The 19,675-nt window shown below is 35.8% G+C and overlaps 1 protein-coding gene across 2 annotated transcripts in view; it reads left to right on the forward strand.

Annotated features, from left to right (window-relative positions):
• SEMA3D (semaphorin 3D) overlaps nt 1-19,675 on the forward strand; it is a 196,191-nt gene that overhangs the window by 119,362 nt on the left and 57,154 nt on the right. For both annotated transcript variants that reach the window (XM_054564632.1, XM_054564633.1), the window contains exons 5-7: nt 3,635-3,754; nt 8,372-8,465; nt 11,048-11,176. In XM_054564632.1, coding sequence (XP_054420607.1) covers nt 3,635-3,754; nt 8,372-8,465; nt 11,048-11,176 — 343 coding nt within the window. The remainder of the gene's footprint in view (nt 1-3,634; nt 3,755-8,371; nt 8,466-11,047; nt 11,177-19,675) is intronic.

Consider the following 19,675-nt stretch of genomic DNA (forward strand, 5'->3'; position numbering starts at 1 on the left):
TGCTACTTAAACAAAACTTGGAAACTTTGTGCATAAAAAGAAAACAACAGAGAATCTTTGAGATTTAAAAAAAATAGGTTACAAATTAAAGGGGAAGTCATTGTGTAAAGTTTTTGCCTCACATCACTGGTTTGGCTGAAATGTCCACTTCAGGCAATTTTGAATTAAGAGACCTTATCTTTTAGGATCTCTGTTTCTCAGGTTCTTTCCAAAGAAAAAGCCAATGCCTTTTCATTGCCTCCCGGTTGCTTAGAGAGCCATTTTCTATCAATTTCAGCACCCAAAAGTTGGAAGGATGCTGACATGTTTTGTAAAATATACATGTCAGGTAACTCAGGACCCATCCACACATTGTTCTATTCCACATCAACCCAATCTGAGAGACGGGAGGAATTTCAGTCTAATTAAGTTTTTGGTAATATCTTGCCAAGTCAGAGACTAGCAAATAAGTTACTGTCCTGGGCTAAAGTACTCTTAGAAAAGTTAAAGGATGTGAAATGTTTTAGGTGTGATTCAGAGCTTTTTCTTCATAGTCACTAAAATTATATCTCTTATGTGTATAAAACTTGGTCCTGGACCTTATTTGCCTTTATAAACAGTGCTGTATCTCCCAGGGTCCTTAATCTTTCTGACTCCATAATTTGTCAGCTGGAAAGGGAATTGTTTTATTTCTTTTTACAAATATTTATTTCAGAATCTGGTAAAACTAATGTCTTATTCACCGTGGGCTACTATAACAACCTAATGCCAACTGGGCAGCTTAACCAACAGACATTCATTTCTCACAGTCCTGGAGGCTGAGAAGGCCAGGATCAAGGTGCTGGCTGACCCAGTTCCCGGTGAAAAATCTCCCCTCGGCTGGCAGATGGCCATCTACCTATTGTATCTCCCTGGGGCAGAGAGTGAGAGAGCAAGTTCCCCAGTCTCTTCCTAATCCCACCATTAGGATCCTCCCTCATGACCTCTTCTTAAACTGATTACCTCCCTAAGGCCCCGTCTCCTAGTACCATCGCACTGAGAAGTTAGGGTTTCAACCCATGAGTTTGGGGAGGACACAAGTATTCAATCTGTAGCTAGTACCCTTCAATTATGGGACGATTTGATAAAACTGAGCTTTTGGAAAAATAATGAAATACTTGGCAGTGACTCAGTCTCACCTCACTCCAGTCATACAAGTCTACTCTAACCCTCCCCATATGTGGATCTCACCTTGCATAAATCTCTTAATGGAGAGAAAGGATAAGAAATAAAAGTCCCTTCAGTGTGCATGAGTGAGCAAAATAAAAGAGAACATTAAAACCTCTTGCCCGAGCAAGGAAGCCATCATTGCAGTTTATTTGGTGATTGCATACATTTTTACGCTTTTTGCCTGAGCAGTTCTTATATTACTGTGTCCCCATTATTTGTTCAAAACCATTAGTACAGCATATTTACTCTCTGAGTTAGGTTTTTATTTGAGACTGCCTAACATGATATTAAGGGACACGAAGCTAGTTTCCTATAGTGGCTTTCTGCAAATAGAGAATAAGTTCTCATTTTCAGACACCTTGGCATGAAGGTGCAAAATTGATATAACATGATTTTGTTAAACAAGACTATCTGCCAGAAAATTGTCTTAACGGATATAAAATGTTCCTTTTTTGGGAGTTTACATATAATAAATTTGGGGGAACGTATAGTAAACTCATGAAAATATCCAGGACAATAAAGATGTCTGTAGTGTGATTTGCACATCCTGAGATATGATTTTTTTCAGCATACAATCTAAGCAATCATATTCAGTGATCCTGCTCTTATTAGAGAGGCTGAAACATCCTTTACTTGTGTGGCTGAGGGACTAATATTGTCCTTTCTTATAGTCTTAAGCAGCTATGTTGTTTATAAGGAAGTAAAGAGCAGAAGACTCAATGTGTCCTCTGTAATATTCTTCTGAGATAAAATGTGCAAATTTCATTAACTGGGATCTACAAATTCTTGACACATAAAATTTCCAGGGTATCTGGAGACATGCTAGGAACTCTATCACAGTATGCAGACACAGGTTTTCCCTGTAAAATCAGAAGAACCACTGAGATACTGATATTTAATATAGGGCAAGTGATGAACAATTATTAAATATTATGTTATCTAATTTAAAACATGTAACATTCCTATTAATTAAGTTGTTGTCTGCCTTTTAGAATGTTTAATTTAATTCTAAGAACCATCCTCCCAATCCAGTTAGGTCATTGGTTGTGTGTGTGTGTGTGTGTGTGTGTGTTTAAATTTCTCCTAACAATCCTTGTAACAGCAGTGACAATAGGGAGAAATAATATTTTTTAAAATGAATCTCAGTGGTTTCATAGGTTTTCAACTTCCTTAGGAAATACTTGCCTATCTCTTGAGTAAAGTCAATGTAGAATAAAAGCATGCTATAGCCAAGTATTTTCTCAGGGGTCTTTGGGTGTAGGAATCATGAAGCTATGCTTAAAAACTATTTCAAATAATTTTGTAATAATAAAAAGTCACTTATAGAAGGTAAATTGAAAATAATATATAATAAACAGAAATGATATGAAAAATTGAGAGTCACTATTTACAAATAACTGAGGCATAGAAAATAATTGTGACAAAAGTAATGAGGATGTAAAGAAATATTTTTAGACCTAAGCATGTATAAAACAATTAGACATATAAAAATATCTTAAAAATTGGACTTGGTGTAAAAAATATTCATGGAAAAACAGGAGAGATTCTTGGAATAAACAGGTATTAGTCTGAGTCTTAAAGGCTTTGTAATACTGAAAATAAATGGAAACAAAATGGAAGGGCCTTCAAGCCAAGAAGAATGGAATACATATATAGGAACACATATATTGGAAGATAGAATACACATCTGTGTTCAGTGTTTTGTTCAATGTAGCTGAGACAGTTGATGTTACAAATAGTAGAATGTATATGGGGTAGACAATATCTGGACATCAGAACATGATGGGTTTTATTCTCTAGGTAGTTCTTGAAAAAAGTATGGATACGTCATTTATACTCTATGCATATTCATTCTCTAGATGCCATTGAGTACCACTGTAGAGAGGTACATTCTAGCACTCTGATTAGTTCACAACCTTTCATACTTCAAAAAGCTTCAAAGTCTCTCATTTAAACCACAGTTTCTACAATGCCATATTTTGCCATGTATAATGCACACCTTTTTGCCCAAATTTTTGAGGGAAAAATAAGGATGCACATTATACATGGGTAGTACTAATTCTGTATCTATGTAAATGTTTTTATTCTTTTATTTATGCTTATGTGTTAAAAGTGTAACTCTAGAAAGCAATATGATATCCATATACAAAATAATACCCTGGAATACAATAGTCAGTTTTAAATATAAATAAAAGAATTGAATTAAAAAATTAAAATGAAAGATTTTTTTCCCTGAAAGTTTGGGCAAAAAGTGTGGGTGTGCATTATACACAGCAACATTTGTTTTGCCTACTTTGCTAAGTCAGGTGCTTAAACATTTCTCATAAATCTTTTTCATTTTCCCTTATTTCTGATGATTTATTTATTTGAAAAACAGGTGGCATGAATAGTAATCTTTTAAAAACTTGAATTGTGTGATAATGCTTTTCTTTTTTATGTCCAATAGACAGAATGTGCAAATTTCATTCGGGTACTTCAACCCTATAACAAAACTCACATTTATGTGTGTGGAACTGGTGCATTTCATCCAATATGTGGATATATTGATCTTGGAGTCTACAAAGAGGTAATATAATGAAATTGCATGAAAACAATACATTGTGATACTTTGTTTCTTAATGCATAAGACATTAAACAGGAAGATTTGAACATAAAGATGGAGTCATATAGTTTATGAACTGTATAAAAACTCATGTTCCCAAACATTTTTGTTATACATTTTATCTACATAATGAAAAAATTTTCTATTAAATGGTTTTTTAAGTGAGATGATCAAAATTAATAGTAAAATGTTGAAAGTGCTTTTTTTCCTGTGAGCTTCATGTATGTCTTCATTTTCTCTTGAGATTCATTTACAACTAGATTTGTATACAATATTGCTGTTGGTAAAAACCCATTTCCCAAAAGACATTACAATGGAATTGCATCTTATAAGAAATTTCACTTTTCCCATTCAACAAATTTGACCTGTTACTTATGTTTACAATAGTGGAGACTAATTACAGAAAATTTAATGATTCTCTTATCCTTGTGTAGATAGTCATATTCGCACACTGAACCCATTTTTTCTTCCTGCTGGACCAAACTGATATAGTGGAAATAAAGAATGTATTAATTAGGAGTAATGTATTCCAGCTAGGTTTACAAGCATTTCAGTAAATAAGAAACATACAGATTTCAGTAATTGAATCAATAACTAATATATTAGAGTGCTGTTTTTGTGTCAGGGACTGGGCCAGCATTTTACATGGATTGTTTCTTTGGAATGTCACAACACTCTTAATGAAGTTATTACCTTTATTACTCCTAATTTACAAGTAAGTAAAAAAAAATGGAATTTCAGTACAATTAAATAACATGTCCAAGGTCACCCCACTATTAAGTGGTCTGTCAAGGAACTGAACCACAGCAGTCTGATCCTAGAGCAAGCTGGCACAGCTGAGCTTTTGAGCACGCACTCTAAAGCATATCTTTGTATGGGTTGATGGGTTGCACTGTCATCCTCATGTTGATATATATACTTCTTGTGAATAACCACATATATTTGCGGGATAATTGGCTCCATGTTTAAACTTAAAGTCTGAGTTTATGGAACAGGTTTCTTTACATTGGCTTAATTGATTCATGCACAAATCAAACCCACAACTGTGGCTGGATAAATTTTCCTCTCTAACCAACTTGTCTAACCAGCCCAGACTCTACTGTTTGAAAATAAAGCAACCCTGATAGTTAAAGCTCTGAACCACTAGGAGACTTGGCAACTGGAATCCATCATTCTTTGTTGCTTGTGTAATGTTCTCTTGCCTAGCTTTGATGAAGGATAATATATAATAGTAGCTCACAGCAGAGGGTGTAATTATAGGAGATAACCCCACAGCTTGGATGTGTTTTGAGGCCTGAGGCTAAAGGCCAAACTCACAACCTACAGAGGAGAGGGATGCTGAAGAGTGTTCTTTAGCTCCTAAAAGTCACAAGTGCTGAAAAGGAATTTACATGGAGCTAATTATTTAGCTTGGGACTGTCAAGAAGCCCAGGGGCAGTGAAATTTACAAGTTCTGTGAATAAGAGAATTACAAGAGAAGGGGGGTGTTGACCCTTAGGAGTTTGCTGCAGGTCAGGAGTACGGGTAATTGTATTCACCTCTGCTTCAAGATTGTTAACTTTTAAGGGAATTACTAGTCCCAGGTATTCATTGTGCTTCCAGAAGGAATTTAGAAGGCTCTTCCATATTCAGAATAGATCAGGTTGCTCTGAAGGCGATGAGAAGAGGTAACAGTAATATATAAAAGCGATGGAGGAGAGAAGTATGGGACATTCCCTTTCTGGGGACTCCTGTTCCTTGCAGCTGGGCAACAGGAAGAAGGATAAAAAAGCTAAAATGAATCCCAGATTTCTGACTTTGGCAGTGAGCTGGTGAGTGGCGTTACTTACTGAGGTGAGAATAGTAACAGGTTTGTGGGGAGAATGGTGAGTTAGTTTTCTATGTTCCGCTTTGAGAATGTTCAGTAGGTCATGCCAGCTGGGCAGCTGGATCTGGATTTCAGGACAGAAGTCAGGGCTGCTGTCAACAGCTAATCATTGGAGCTTGGGGAGCCAGGCTTTGAATTATGGCTCCCGTCACTTACCAGCTCCATGGTCTTATGCACATTGCGTAAGCTTTCCAAGCTTCTGTTTATTTAGCGAAATGATGATAGTAATACTAACTACCTCACAGAGTAATTTTGAGGATAAAATGAGAAAATTATAGTATAGGCTTTGGCATAGTACTTGCTTCATTCCAGCCACTTAATACTCAGCCATAGTAGTAGGCAGCAGGAACACGGAAAGGTAAAAAGACAAGAATTTCAAAAGTATTACATAAATTTCATATAAAAATAACCTCTGCTGTATATATACAAATACGTGTATGTATACATACATATGAACTCTGCAAAACTTGGACTGCCTGATAGCTGTTAAATAATTAGACTGGAAATATGTTCTTTCTCCTTTCTGCTGCTGCAAATCTCATCTTTAAATAAGAATGGCATTGATAATAACTTTGCCTAGTTGTGATGATTAAATATTTCCTATCATTCTTTTTTTTTTAGGTTTTATTTACTTTTAGAGAGAGGGGGAGGGAGGGAGAAAGAGGAGAGAAACATCAGCGTGTGAAAAACATCAGTCAGTTGCCTCTCGCATGCCCCCCACTGGGGACCTTGCCTGCGACACAGGCACGTGCCCTGACTGGGAATAGAACTGGCGATCTTCAGGTTGGCAGGCTGGTGCTCAGTCCACTGAGCCACTCCAGCCAGGGCGTATCGTTCTTCTTATTGCTTTATTTCAACAATATTTCTGTGTGCAGCTTAGATAAATGTTTTATGCACAATTAATTAGAATTAAGGAATTAAATGGGAAAAAAATCTTATAAAGTTGAAGTTGTCTCTGAAGTTTGAGTGCCATGTAATTCAGTCAGTTATCTGTGGAAGTCCATTTGTTCAGCCATTATTTTGGACATCATTTTCCTGCTGGCATCCTTGACTCTTGGCTCTAGGAAACACTTTCCTGTTATCTCCTTTCTCCAGGAGATTATGAGGGAGACCTTGTCCTCAGCTCCCACAAATAACAATTTTACAGGCTTATCTTGAGAATTTAATTAAATGTTGCAGTTTGAAAACAGAAGTCTGTACAATTATAAGGGAGTATTTAGTACTTTGTATCAACTGTGACATTAGCTCAGATATTTTCTTGGTTTTCTTTTTTAGCTCTTTACTATAATCTTCTGGCGTACCAGGATTCAGCTTACTTTTTCCTTGTACAATATCTCATTATAGGCTTTAGAGTCAACAGCTCTGTTTGATCTATGGAGAATAATTTTCCCTTAATGGTAATGAAACATACTTAAGAGCCACTATCTACAAGTGTTTCTTTTTTTTCTCTTGACATATCTCTAGCCCCATCCACAGTTGGAAAGCATGCCTTAAATGTGTTCTCACTGGACTTTTTTTTTTTTATGCCTAGTCTCTGCTATCATAACTTGTCATTAGCTGACCTGTTCTAATTAAACATACTTGGGCTTGATCACGTTACATGGACCCTGTGAGGCTACTATTAATTGATTTCAACACATTTTAAGTTCATGAATTTGAATTCTAAGACTAGAGTAGTTAAAAGCATAAATTTTAGAGACCTGACATGGCACGTAATACAGTATATAATTCAATTCCTCTATTCCTTTTGCTTCATTGCTTGCTTTCTATACAAGTAGCACTGAATGGTCCTTTCTTATGATATGTATGTGTGTTCTGGTAGAACTTTGTAGGTACACCATCTAGAGAAAATATCTGAAATGCTGAATTCCCCCAGCGCATAGGCAGGGTGAGTCATCGGCCGTTTTGCTGGATGGTAGTGTTGCCATTGTTATTATGAAACACTCAAGCTCGTGGGACCATATTCATTATACATTCATATTTTTCTTGGAAAGTTCAACTTAAGATGTTATTTTTTTCCTGAATATTAAAAGTATGCTAGTGTCATTCTGTCTGTGGCCACTATTGTATAAATAGATGTTTCAGCCAAAATAACTATGTGGCTTTTAATGTGTACAGTGTTTTCATAATAGTGAAAATATTGTAACAGGATATTTTTTGCCCACATGCATCAACAGCTATGAAAATGAATGCCTACCTTAGAATATTTTATGTCACTAAAATTATAAAATACAAGGCGTAATTTGGAATAGCTGCAGATGCTTAGGTAAATAGACCATAAAAGCTATGAAAGTATTATTATTATAGCAAAATTATTTTTTAGATAAAGAAATTGACTTATTAAGCTCAATAAATTAGTTATTAAGCTTAAGAAATATGTGTGTTTGCTGGTGATATTGATAATGATAGTGGTCCAGGCTAAATGAATTGATAAGTATATATTAGTACTTTTGATTGATAAATCCATTCAGTATTATTATTATTATTATTATTATTTATTATTACTTTGGCCAATGGAGACCAAAACATGGGAATTGTGTATTGCCAGAAATAATATTTGCTAAAGAGCTAAGGAGCACAGCATGATGCATATGATATATGCTCAATCAGTTTTTGTTGAATTAATGAGTTAGAATTTAGTTCTTATCTCCTGTGTTCTTACTGATTCTAATATTTTAAGAAACCTCACTTTGTGTTAATATTTCTCATAACAGGAAGTTATATTCAAACTAGACACATACAATTTGGAGTCTGGCAGACTGAAATGTCCTTTTGATCCTCAACAGCCTTTTGCTTCAGTAATGACAGGTAAGATCAGTGACAGGCAGTTCTTGCTTTAGGTGTTTTTCTCGAAAGGTATGTGTAGATTAAACTACATTTTCATATTGAGTTAGGTTATTTTAGAATCTTCCCCTGACTATTCGGTTATAGTATTATAGTGCCAAATCTTTCTACATTAGCATCCTTATCAATAAAGTGAGGTCTCAACTATTCCTAATGTCTGCACAATTACGTTTTACATGAACTTACGTTTTTTAATGCAAATGACACATGTTCACTTGTTCTAAATTATTACATTTAAATGTTTCATAGTTTCTTATACCATGTCCCTATAAATTGAGCAATTTCTTAAACAATGTGTTGCAATTTCTTTGTAAGATTTAAGTGGAAAGATTAATAATAAGACAAGTGGATAAATTAATAATACAAATGAATTGAACTATAGAGTACAGATAATAGAATGTTTTAACACCTTTACTTTGGGTTTTGCCATAAAATGATTATATTAATGAAAATGTGACTCTTTGCTAGTGCTTTCAGTCTTCTCTTGCTTTGTATACATCTTAAATTTTCTTATGAAATGACTCTCCTGTTTAAAGAAGGCAGCACTGTATGGTCTGAAGTCTGCTCTGAAGAATGCCAGCACAACTTCTGAATTTCAAACATACGAACATCTTTTGTCTTGGTTTGGCTCATCAATGCAGTCTCTTTTTATTTAACTTGTCTATCAAATGCTTGAGTAGTTATTGAGAGTGAAGTACCATGACATTTTAATTTTCACTTAGTGAGAACTAGTGATCTTCCTTTGAAGTGAAAGTGTATGTTTTTGTGTGTTTTGAAAATCGTGACTAATGCTCAGTCATTATCCTCAAAAAATGAGACAGATGATTTGTGATTCTGCTCTGTCAAGAAGGGTTAACACACCCTTAATAAAAAACAACAGATTGTGGGCATTGGTGACCCCTTTTAGAAATTCCCAAGTAATTTAAATACAAAGAAGACAGTTTTAAAGTCTGGATCTACAGATTCAGTTTGGGAGTATAAAGATACAGGTTTGTTTTTTTTTTCCTTCTTTCCTCCTGCAAAAACATTCAAATATTTGCAATTTTGTTTCAAACTAATCATTGGTTGCCTTTATTCTTACCAAACTTTTTTCATAGTGTCTTTGTTGATTTTTTGGGTGCTTTTCTATTTTTAAAAATTTGCCCCAGAGTGAAATATTTAGGGGATGCTTCAAGAGATGGAAGTAGTTCCATATCTGCATTTACTTCACAGAACTGGATTTCTCTATTCTGTGTTTTTTTTTTTCCTTTGAAGTTGGCTATTGTCGTTATTTAGGTTGGTTGTCTCAATTAGTTCAGTAAAAACTTATTTAGATGGATAGAATCAGAGGATTTAGAAAGTATCTGAATCATTTATACAAAGACAAAATTTTGAAGATATGTTTCTGAGGAAAATTGGATATCGGTGCTAAAACAATGTTGTTAGTTGTTCTTTTATTTAGACATTTAAAATATTTAAATGTTCTATAGAGATCAGCCATATTTTATTTTGATCTAGTAATGGCTTTAACCCATAGTAGTTGACTATGAGAAGATTTCTTGAAATAGAAGCTTAGCTCTCAAAAGGGCAACATATTATACTACAGGGATAGCATTCTTCTCTGCCACCTTCCTCCACCCCACAAGGCGCTAAGAAACACTGGGGAATCTGACCTCCCCTCCCCGCTTTCTCCCCTGAGTCCTTTTCTCTATGTTCCTCCTGCCTTACCTCTCCCTTCTCTCTTCTCTTCCTCTCCTCCTCTTGTCATCTTCTACTCCTTCCTATTCCCTTTTCCTCTTCCTCCCACCCACCTTTTCCCTCTCAGCCTCTTTCTGCCTCTCTAACCTCATTTCTTCCCCCCCCCCCGTCTTCCTCCTTCTCCGCCTCCTCTCTCTTTCTACCCCACCCCCACCGTAAAGCATGGATATGCACTTTACATAAACAACAGGACAAAGAAGTTTGGTATGCAGTAATGGCAACATCGTTCCTTTCTGTCCCTTTTCAGGAATTCTTGTTTATCAGAACTATTAGAGCCATGACTAGCTACAAGGAATGCAAAATGTTATAATTACAAAGAATGACTTCAGTGCTGAAAGCTCCCTTTCAGCAGAGATTAGGCAAAGAGAAGTTGTGGTCATTGAGGTTGTGTTGGTTAAGTAAATACTAATTACACAATCCATTCCTCATTATGGCATTTACTTTTAATATTTCTTTGTGTTGCTACAACGAGGAACTCCTAATTATGATATATCCTTCAGTTATTTGTGAGGAGAAGGGAAAGAAGGGCTTATTCATAAGTGAAGCCAATACGTGTGCAGTTGCTGATTCGGAGACTTTGCTCTCTACTATATTCAGGTATCTATCACCAGCTTATGAAGTACATTGCATTACCATTTCTTTAAGCAAATTTTTCAAACTATGAGTGTGAAATTTATGAATTATAACATCAATATATTCTGATGTTAAGCAGTAAGCATCTTTGGTTTCATGCCGTGAAATTAGTATATTGTAAATAGCCTCTGCTGGTAAACTCTTAGAAGTCCTGTGTATTCTTTTCTCCCACCCAGATGAGTACCTCTACTCTGGAACAGCTTCTGATTTCCTTGGCAAAGATACCGCATTCACGCGGTCCCTGGGGCCTACTCAAGACCACCATTACATCAGAACTGACATTTCAGAGCACTACTGGCTCAATGGTGAGTGATTTCCTCACTTTTGATTGTTTTGCCTTGCTTTTTGAAAGATAAAAAACTCATTTTTATCCATTCAGATGTGTTTTGGGATACACGATTTAGCTCATTTTAAAATACATTTGAAGTAATTCCTCACTGAGTTAGATGTGTTGTGTACATAATAATAATAATAGCTGACATTTTTTGAGTGTGGTGTTGTTCTTGACACTTAATATGCTCTAATTGATTTTTTTTGACATTCACAAATGACCTATGAGGTATGTATAATTATTACACACTTTTTAAAGATGAGTAAACTGAGTTAGAGAGAAGTTAAGTAATTTAGTCAAGGTCTTGTAGTTTGTCAATTGCAGAGCCGGGCTTTAAATTAGCAATCTTTCTCCTGCAGTCTGTTTTTAATGACTAAGCCAAATTCTGTCTATGAGCATAATGGAAAGGGGTTAGGTTATTCTTTCGTTTAAGGATAATTTATGTTTTGGTTGAGACATTTCCCTCCAAAATTTTAAGCATATTGATACTCACATTAGTTGGATTGCTTTTTTTTTTTATGGTGGTCATACAGTATTCCAAGTTTTCAGTAAAACAACCCTCCCCAACCCCCCAAAAACCTAAATGTATTTACTTAATTCAAGGAACAATGCAAGGATTTTTTTCTTCTCTACCACCTTACAATAAGTCAGGTTTTATCATGATTTTTCTAATTTTTTTCTCATTGACGTAGGACTTTGTTCTCCTGCATGGCAGAATAACATAATACTGCTGTTTATGCAGGCAAACAGCATTTCTCATTCCCACCATAAATATTGGGTTTTAGTGGAGGAGGCCTGGGTAGAAATGTCCTGTGGGCTATCTATCTCTCTATATCATTTAGAAGTGACAACATAAACAAAAGGGAAAAACACTTTAAAAACATTTCTTTAGTCAAAACTTCCGGATCCATTTGTTTACACAACAATGTGAAATTCATTAACCAAAAGAGAACCCTATTAATACACAACACAAATTTACACTGTCCCCTACTAAGTGAGTTCTTAACACTCATGCAAGACAGAACCACCTTCTTGAGCACTGTGAGGTTTCATGGAAAAACTCCACTTGAGAGGGAGGGACTCCATAGATTTTACCAATAGTAAAACTTAATTATCTGCTTAGGTAACAAGATACACTTATGGCTTTAAAACGAAATATAGATTGCATTTTCCAGTCTTGGGAAATCTAAATTACCATTTAAAAGGGTATTCCATTTTTTTCCTTAACTGTGATATGTCCATAAAGAAGTCTGAAGCGTTGCTGGAACAATAAATGCAGGAAATATTTATTCAACTATTATCTGCCTAGCATGCTGTTCTTAAGGCTGTGTGAAGAGATTTACAAAGTAGAAAGCTTCTGGGTTGGTTGAAGACTCTCTTAATAAACATTTGAGGACCTGTGCCTTCTGGATGCTGTTCTACACACCGGGCCTGCAAAGATTATAGGGAGGGTTGGATTACGGATGCCTGAGGCATAGGGGGGAGAGTGGCGGATGGGGCTGGAGAGCGAGAAATAGTATCCTGAAACCAGTAGGAAGCTATCTATGGTTTCATGGATCTTTTTAATGTTTGAGGTCTAACTGCCATATAACATTGTATTGAAGGTGTACACCATGAAGATTCTGTACTCGTGTATGTTGCAAAATGATCTCCGCAGTAAGTGTAGCAACATCCATCGCCAGACAATTACGAATTTTTTTTCTTGTCATGAGAACTTTTAAGATCTACTCTCTTAGCAACATTCAAATATGCAGTATTATATTAATAACTAGAGTCACCATACTGTATATTACATCCCCATAGCTCATTTATTTTATAACTAGAAGTTTGTTTCTTTTGAGCCTCTTCCCCATTCCCTGATCTTAATTAGGGAATCAGATCTTTGTTTTTGATGAAGGGAACTGGCAGATGAAGTGAAGACTAAAGGAAGAGGAAGACAGAGAGAGAAGAGGCCATTGCATAAAACAGAAAGATGAGGCTGGGACAGGGACGAAGGGAGTGGCAGTGGAGGTGGTCATGAGAATATACAGGAGTGAGTATTTGAAAGAGAAGATATTTCTTTGGAAATAGAAGAATTTGAGAAAGGTTTCAAGAGAAGATTTTGGAGACCGGGAAAAGTTTGTAGTTAAAGGAGCCATCAGAAAGGAAGAAACTGAAGGTAGGAGAAAATATACACAACAGAAGAGCTCAATGGATTGAATTCAGGCAAATGATTAAGAATTAGGAGAACATTTGTGGTTCTAGAACATTCAAGGCAGGTTGTTTAGTGATTAATGACAGGGGTACAATATAACCTGGTTTGCCTGGACGTTTCCAGTTTATCTCTGTTGTTCTTTTACTCCCCAAAGTGTCCCAATTTAGATAAAAATTATAGCTCTGTTTCTCTTTAATTTAAATTCTGTTAGGTTTAATTACTGACTATCGCTTGTGACCTTAGTCGAGTCTTTCTGTGCATCCCAATTCTTTGTCTAAAATTTTGGAATAATATTAATATTTACAGTGTTGTGATGATTAAGAGCAGTTTTTGTGTCGATGTTATCATTGCCATCATTATTCTTATTCTGGAAAGTAAGAGCAGTAGGGAGTGGGACTAAAACCCTGAAGGCCCTGGCTCTCTGAGATCTATTTAGCACTTTTGACTATCCACCACCTTTCCCTCTCCCTGCATTTCATAATTGTGAGCTCATCAAATTGTAATAGTTTCACCTGTTTCCTGTGTTCTAGTGTTTCCTAAAACAACATTTCCATCCTTTTCTTGTAACTAAGTGCCCTTAAAAAAATTTGGATATCTTATATTTTTATCTCCAATTAGAAGAAACTGGTTGTTTCATATGGGAATAAAGATATCTCAGTCTTCGCCTTGATTATGCCACTAAAGTGCTTTGAGATTTTTACAAGTTGTTTAGTGATCCTTTGTTTGGATTTCCTCAAATATATGCATATATAGATAGATACAGATGTACAGTTAGGTATATAAAAGACTAATGGTACCTAAAATCTAAAATTTTATGAGTCTAACTTTAAAATTATCCTGTTTTTCCTTTGTAACACATCCTTCATTACCAGTTTCCTGATTTTTATGACTTAACTTTAACTTCATCCACCCAGTTACCTTGAAATTATCTTTGATTCCTTCCTCTCCTTTAACCCTTTGTCTAATCTTTTGTTAAAGGCCTCACTTCCTTCAAAATATCTATCGACCTTCTTATTTTCATGACCACCATCTTCCCATAGGTCTCCATCACCTCATCTCTGGTGTATTGCCGTTATTTTTTTGTTTTTAAAATCAGCTCTGGTCTAGCCAGAGTCCATTGGTGTGAGCATCTGGTCAGAGGATTGCTGAGGGACCAGCAGGCTGGAATTAGAAGAGCACAGTGCTTCAGAAGACCCAGTCAGTCAGGGGCTTCCTGGGCAGTGGAAGCTAGGGCAGCACAAGGGAGGAGTTACAGAAATGAGGTTCTCATAATGAGGAAGTACCTGACATGCTAAGGCAAAAAAAAAATTGACTTGCTTAGGGAGCACTTCTGTCTTCGACTCTGAAGAGTGGCCATTTTTCAAATAGAGTCAACCTACAGTCCAAAGACAGGCCAGTGGTGTCAGCTGACTAGTGTCAGAAGTGTGGGGAGATAAAATACAGTGACTCGTTAGAAGAACTGTGGTGATTATGGACAATCTTATGTTCTACAATCTGAGACAGCATGGAGAAGGAATGTGTCCAGGTGTCCTAACTGCCAGGACCATCTTTCCATCACAACACCAGATTCTGACAAGCGCAGCGTATCATGTCTCCAGAATTTGGAAGCTGGGCTCCCATTGTGGTGGCGGTTACAGGACAAAGGCTCCTTCCTTTGCATTGGACCTAACACAGCGCAGTTAACAACACAGGCTACTTGCGCTATGGCTGCACTGTCCAGTATAGTAAGCACTAGCCACATGGTTATTTACATTTTAGTTCATTAAAATTAAATACATTTAAAATCTGGTTTCTTAGTCACACTAGTCACATATATAAAGCACTCAATAGCCACATGGGCTAGGGGCTACCATACCGGATAGCACAGATATAAGGCATTTCCATTATCACAGAAATTTTTATTTAACAGCTATGGTCTGAAGTATACTTTTTATTAATTATGTATAAGAGCCCACAATAGCTTAATGCAACATCTGTATAAATTTTATTTACTATTTCTTTAGCATGTAGATGTAAAACTCATTCCTGGGCTCCATAAAATTTTTTGCCAGGTTGAAAAAACTGACAGATATTAGGTATTTCATACAGTGAGGTCACTATGTAATTTATTCATTTTAATATGTTATTACATTATTGTATTTATTTATTTCTGTACTTTCATTTCCAATTTCAAATCCTATTTTACATATGTCTGTGATGAGCTAAGCTCTTGTAAAGGTAAACTGATATGTTAAGATGAAATAAAATTTAATCTGAATGGAACCTAATCAACAAAACAAACAAATAAGCAAAATAAAACCAGAGACTCGGAAACAAAGAACAAACTGACAGTGACCAGAGAGCAAGGGAGAGATGGGGAGCAGGGGAAAGAAGGGGAAAGGGAAAGAAAGAAACATGAATAGAGGACTCATGGGCATGGACAATGGCGGGGATTGACTGTGGGAGCCTGGGGTGGGGGGACGTCTGGTAAAAGGCAGGGCAACTGTAACTGAGAAACCATAATTAATTAAATCTGCAATGGAGTATAGCTCTTAGGATGCAGAATTTACATAATCAACCTTTTTAAAATTTTGATACTACATGAATCTTTTTCAGTCCATTTTTGTCACTGAACCACTTAGGCAGTTTAGAATCCTTGAAGAATGTGTTCCTCGCTCTGCCTAGAATTAAGCAGAATGAGATCACTTAACCTCTTCATTTACTAGTCCAAGGATCCTTGTCAGAATTTCTCTAGGGCTTTGTCTAATCCAGTTCCAAAAGACTTAAGAAATATGAATTCTGATCCCTTCTTTGAGAAACTAATCCACCTATTAAATACCTAAGAAAGAGAGTGAAAAATTGCAAAGATGAAATAGAAATACTATGGGGAGTTCTAGATGAAGACGTAGATAATTCCACACTTTTTTATTCCTCAACTTAGTCTTAGAACATTATCAGAAAATAGAACTATAGATACAAGTAAAAGTGGTTACTCAGCAGAGTTTTTGTTAGAATTTTAGGATAAAAGTAAAGTCTGGAAAATAAAAACAAATGATGACCCCTGAGATGCATATGTTTTTGTTTTCTTTTCCTGAAGTAAATGAGAACTTTTGTTTTAATTTTTCATTTTTAACATATGGACCCAGTTTTTATTTGAAGTTTCTTTTGGAGTGTTCTGTTGTTTATAAATTCTTCTCCCGCACAGAAGGATGGCATTTTTCAAAAGTAGTAGGAAAATGATATTACAAGAAGAAGTAAAGGAGAGTAAGTAAGTCACTGTGTATTGTCATGGTGTAGGTGAGCTCATCTGGGCGCAAAGAGATTCGTAGGGAGAAATGAAAGTGATCTGTACTGCAGGCCACATGGATTCATGCCATTTTTCATTTGGCAGTGACTCTTGCTGTTATGCTAAAAGTTCATTTGTGAAAATGCATGAGCACAAACTCCATTCCTATTAGGACATGTGTTTCAAACGCCAACAGGGAAAAAATGTGCTATAATAGGGCCCAGGTGTCTATTGGTATGATGTTAAATTATTTAATTCAACAATCATGCATGTCATACACTGATTAAATGATACCTATTTTTACCCAAGTTTGGCAGCAAGTCAGGGAAGAGTTTTTATCATGAAATACTAACATCAGTGTTCTAAGACAGGACTTCAGTTGAATCTTCAAGAAAGAAACTCTTTATTCTTGAAATGTATATATTTTGACTCATAACTATTCTTATTATTTATATCACAGAATAGAGTACAATTTAATACTCTTTGTTCATAATTAGATTTCTTCATATAGTAAATATTTGGCTTAAGCTCTTCCACCATTCAGTTTTCTTATAGTAGTCCAAAGTAATTTTTTTATAATACTGGAAAAATAGCCAGCATTTAAAAGAATTAAATAAAACAAAAATTCATGGAATAAATTCAACAAGACCACTGTTACATGAGGGGGGACCCCCAAAAAACAGAATTAATCTTCTGGAGGGCAGGCCCCTTATAGTACAGGCTTCACCTGCTAGGTGACTGTTCTAGGAACCCATCTGTATCAGTGTACCAGCTGGTGTTGTTGTGAGAGGCTGCGTTCAGCTTCACTGAAGTTTTCAGAAGACTCTTTCAATGCATTAGCCCATTTCATGATGGGTGATTTACAAGCAAACCTGCCCACACTGTGCTGAGTGTTCAGCAGTTTTTGATCAAAAACAGCAGGAATCCTGTGCTCCACCCTCCCTATTCTTCCAATCTTGCCCAGAGCAACCTTTTTTTTCATTTCCCCAGTGGAAAAAAAAGTCCTCAAAGGGAAACATTTTGCCTATGTGGAAGAGGTGAAACAAAAAAACAGCAGAAACACTAAAAGGCATCAAAATCAACAAGTTCAAAAACTGTTTAGAGCAGTGGACAAAACGTCTCAATAGGTGTATTGCATCAAATGGAGAGTACTTGAAGGTGACTGAAGTTTAAATATGTAAGAATAAATGCACAATTTTCATAAATTCCGTGTTTTTGGAGTCCTCCTCTTATATGTATGAAATGGTAATTTATGTCTGTGACTCAATCTTAAATGCTTATAAGAATCACATTTAAGGTTTTATTTATTTTCTTACCTCTGTATTTTAAAAAATATACATGCCAGTGCAACTGGAGATTTTTGTTCAGGTCAATGACATTGAATTGAAGCAACTGTAAATTCAAAAGTTCTATAGATTATGATTAATGTCTGGTCTATGTGTGTGGGAGCCCACAGTTGGTCGTATTTTTCCGTGTTATTGCCGCAGCCTTCTTTTAAGTCAGTGGAAACATTAACTTATGGCCTTCTTAGCCATATATCTTGGCCATATGTTGATATTTCTTTAATCTAGATAGTCATTGGTTTAAAGTGAAAGTCAGCTTTATTAATTTTTATATTCCTAATCCTACCAGTTTCCTTTTTCTAATGTCTTGAATATAATAGCAGTTAAATGTAGCCTTTATTTTCATGAATTTGCTGAAATCCTAATACCACTTTTGTAGGCAAATTTATTCCCACAAAGAGTATTTTTAAGAAAAGATAATACACTTAAATAAAAAATGAGAATTGTTAATGAACCTTGCTAATTTAAGATCAATTAGAAAATTTAAAACATCCTTCATGATTTTCTAAAATTTAACCTTTATGTAATCTAGGATTGTGTCAAAATGAGATTACAGGAGCGTACGAATTCATTGGAGTCCTAAATTCCAGGGACAGAACATGGAAATAATAAAAAACAAAGCAGAGAAAGTTTGTGCCTATATACCCCATCCACCTTTTCCTCTCAACGCTTCTCATTAGAGCAGAGAAAAAAATTGCATGGGAGACCAGGCTGCCCCAGAGGTCTAGGTGATAAATACTGAACTACCCATCCTTCAGAATAAAACACTATTGAAGAAAGTTACTGTGAGGCCTTGTTTACTCTTGTTTACTGGGCTGTTGCTCTGCGTTTGCAAGGGAATGATTTTTAGTCTCCTGCAGGACACAGCAATCAAAGCCCCCTGCAAATCTCTAGAGAATTCAATGTTGATCTTTTTCACCTCTCATTTCATCCTATTTTGGGGGAGGGGAGCGTGGGGGTGGGGAGGGATGTAGGGTTGTCTTGTTTCTTGCTTCCATTCCCTGAACAATGCTCTGTGCTTCTTTCCAGGTATCTCATGTTTTCTACAGCTGAAGTCCTTTCTTTATTTCTCAACTACTCTCTTTGTCTTCGCTTTAATCAAAAGACTTATTTATGAACTAGTATCACCCAATTACAGATCTGTTACCTGATTAATTCACAATTGTATACAATCTAGACTTAAAAAGCCCAATACCTTTTAAACAAGGAATTAGTAACTCATATTGACTTCTCATTGATGCAATGCAAAGGGTTTAAATTATTACCAATACTTTTTCATCTAACCCATATTATGGGCATCATTCCATGGCAGCACATTTAGAACTATTTCATTTTTAACTACTTCATGTTATTCTAACAATTGTATGGATGTGCACAGTTTTTAAAAAATATTTTCTTTATTTATTTAGAGGAGAAGGGAGGGAGAAAGAGAGGAAGAGAAACATCAATGTGTGGTTTTCTCTTGCATGCCTCTTACTGGGGACCTGGCCTGCAACCCAGGCACATACCCTGACTGGGAATCAAACCGGCCACCCTTTGGTTTACAGGCCGGCACTCAATCCACTGAGCCACACCAGCCAGGACTGTAATTATCATCTTAATAATAAACATTTACTGAACCCTTATGTGTCAATAACTGTCAGATACTAAGTGCTTTACATATATTAATTC

This window comes from Pteronotus mesoamericanus, unplaced genomic scaffold (assembly GCF_021234165.1).
Source record: "Pteronotus mesoamericanus isolate MK-2021 breed Mesoamerican mustached bat unplaced genomic scaffold, CSHL_Meso_final scaffold_85, whole genome shotgun sequence".
In the NCBI taxonomy this organism is placed as follows: domain Eukaryota; kingdom Metazoa; phylum Chordata; class Mammalia; order Chiroptera; family Mormoopidae; genus Pteronotus; species Pteronotus mesoamericanus.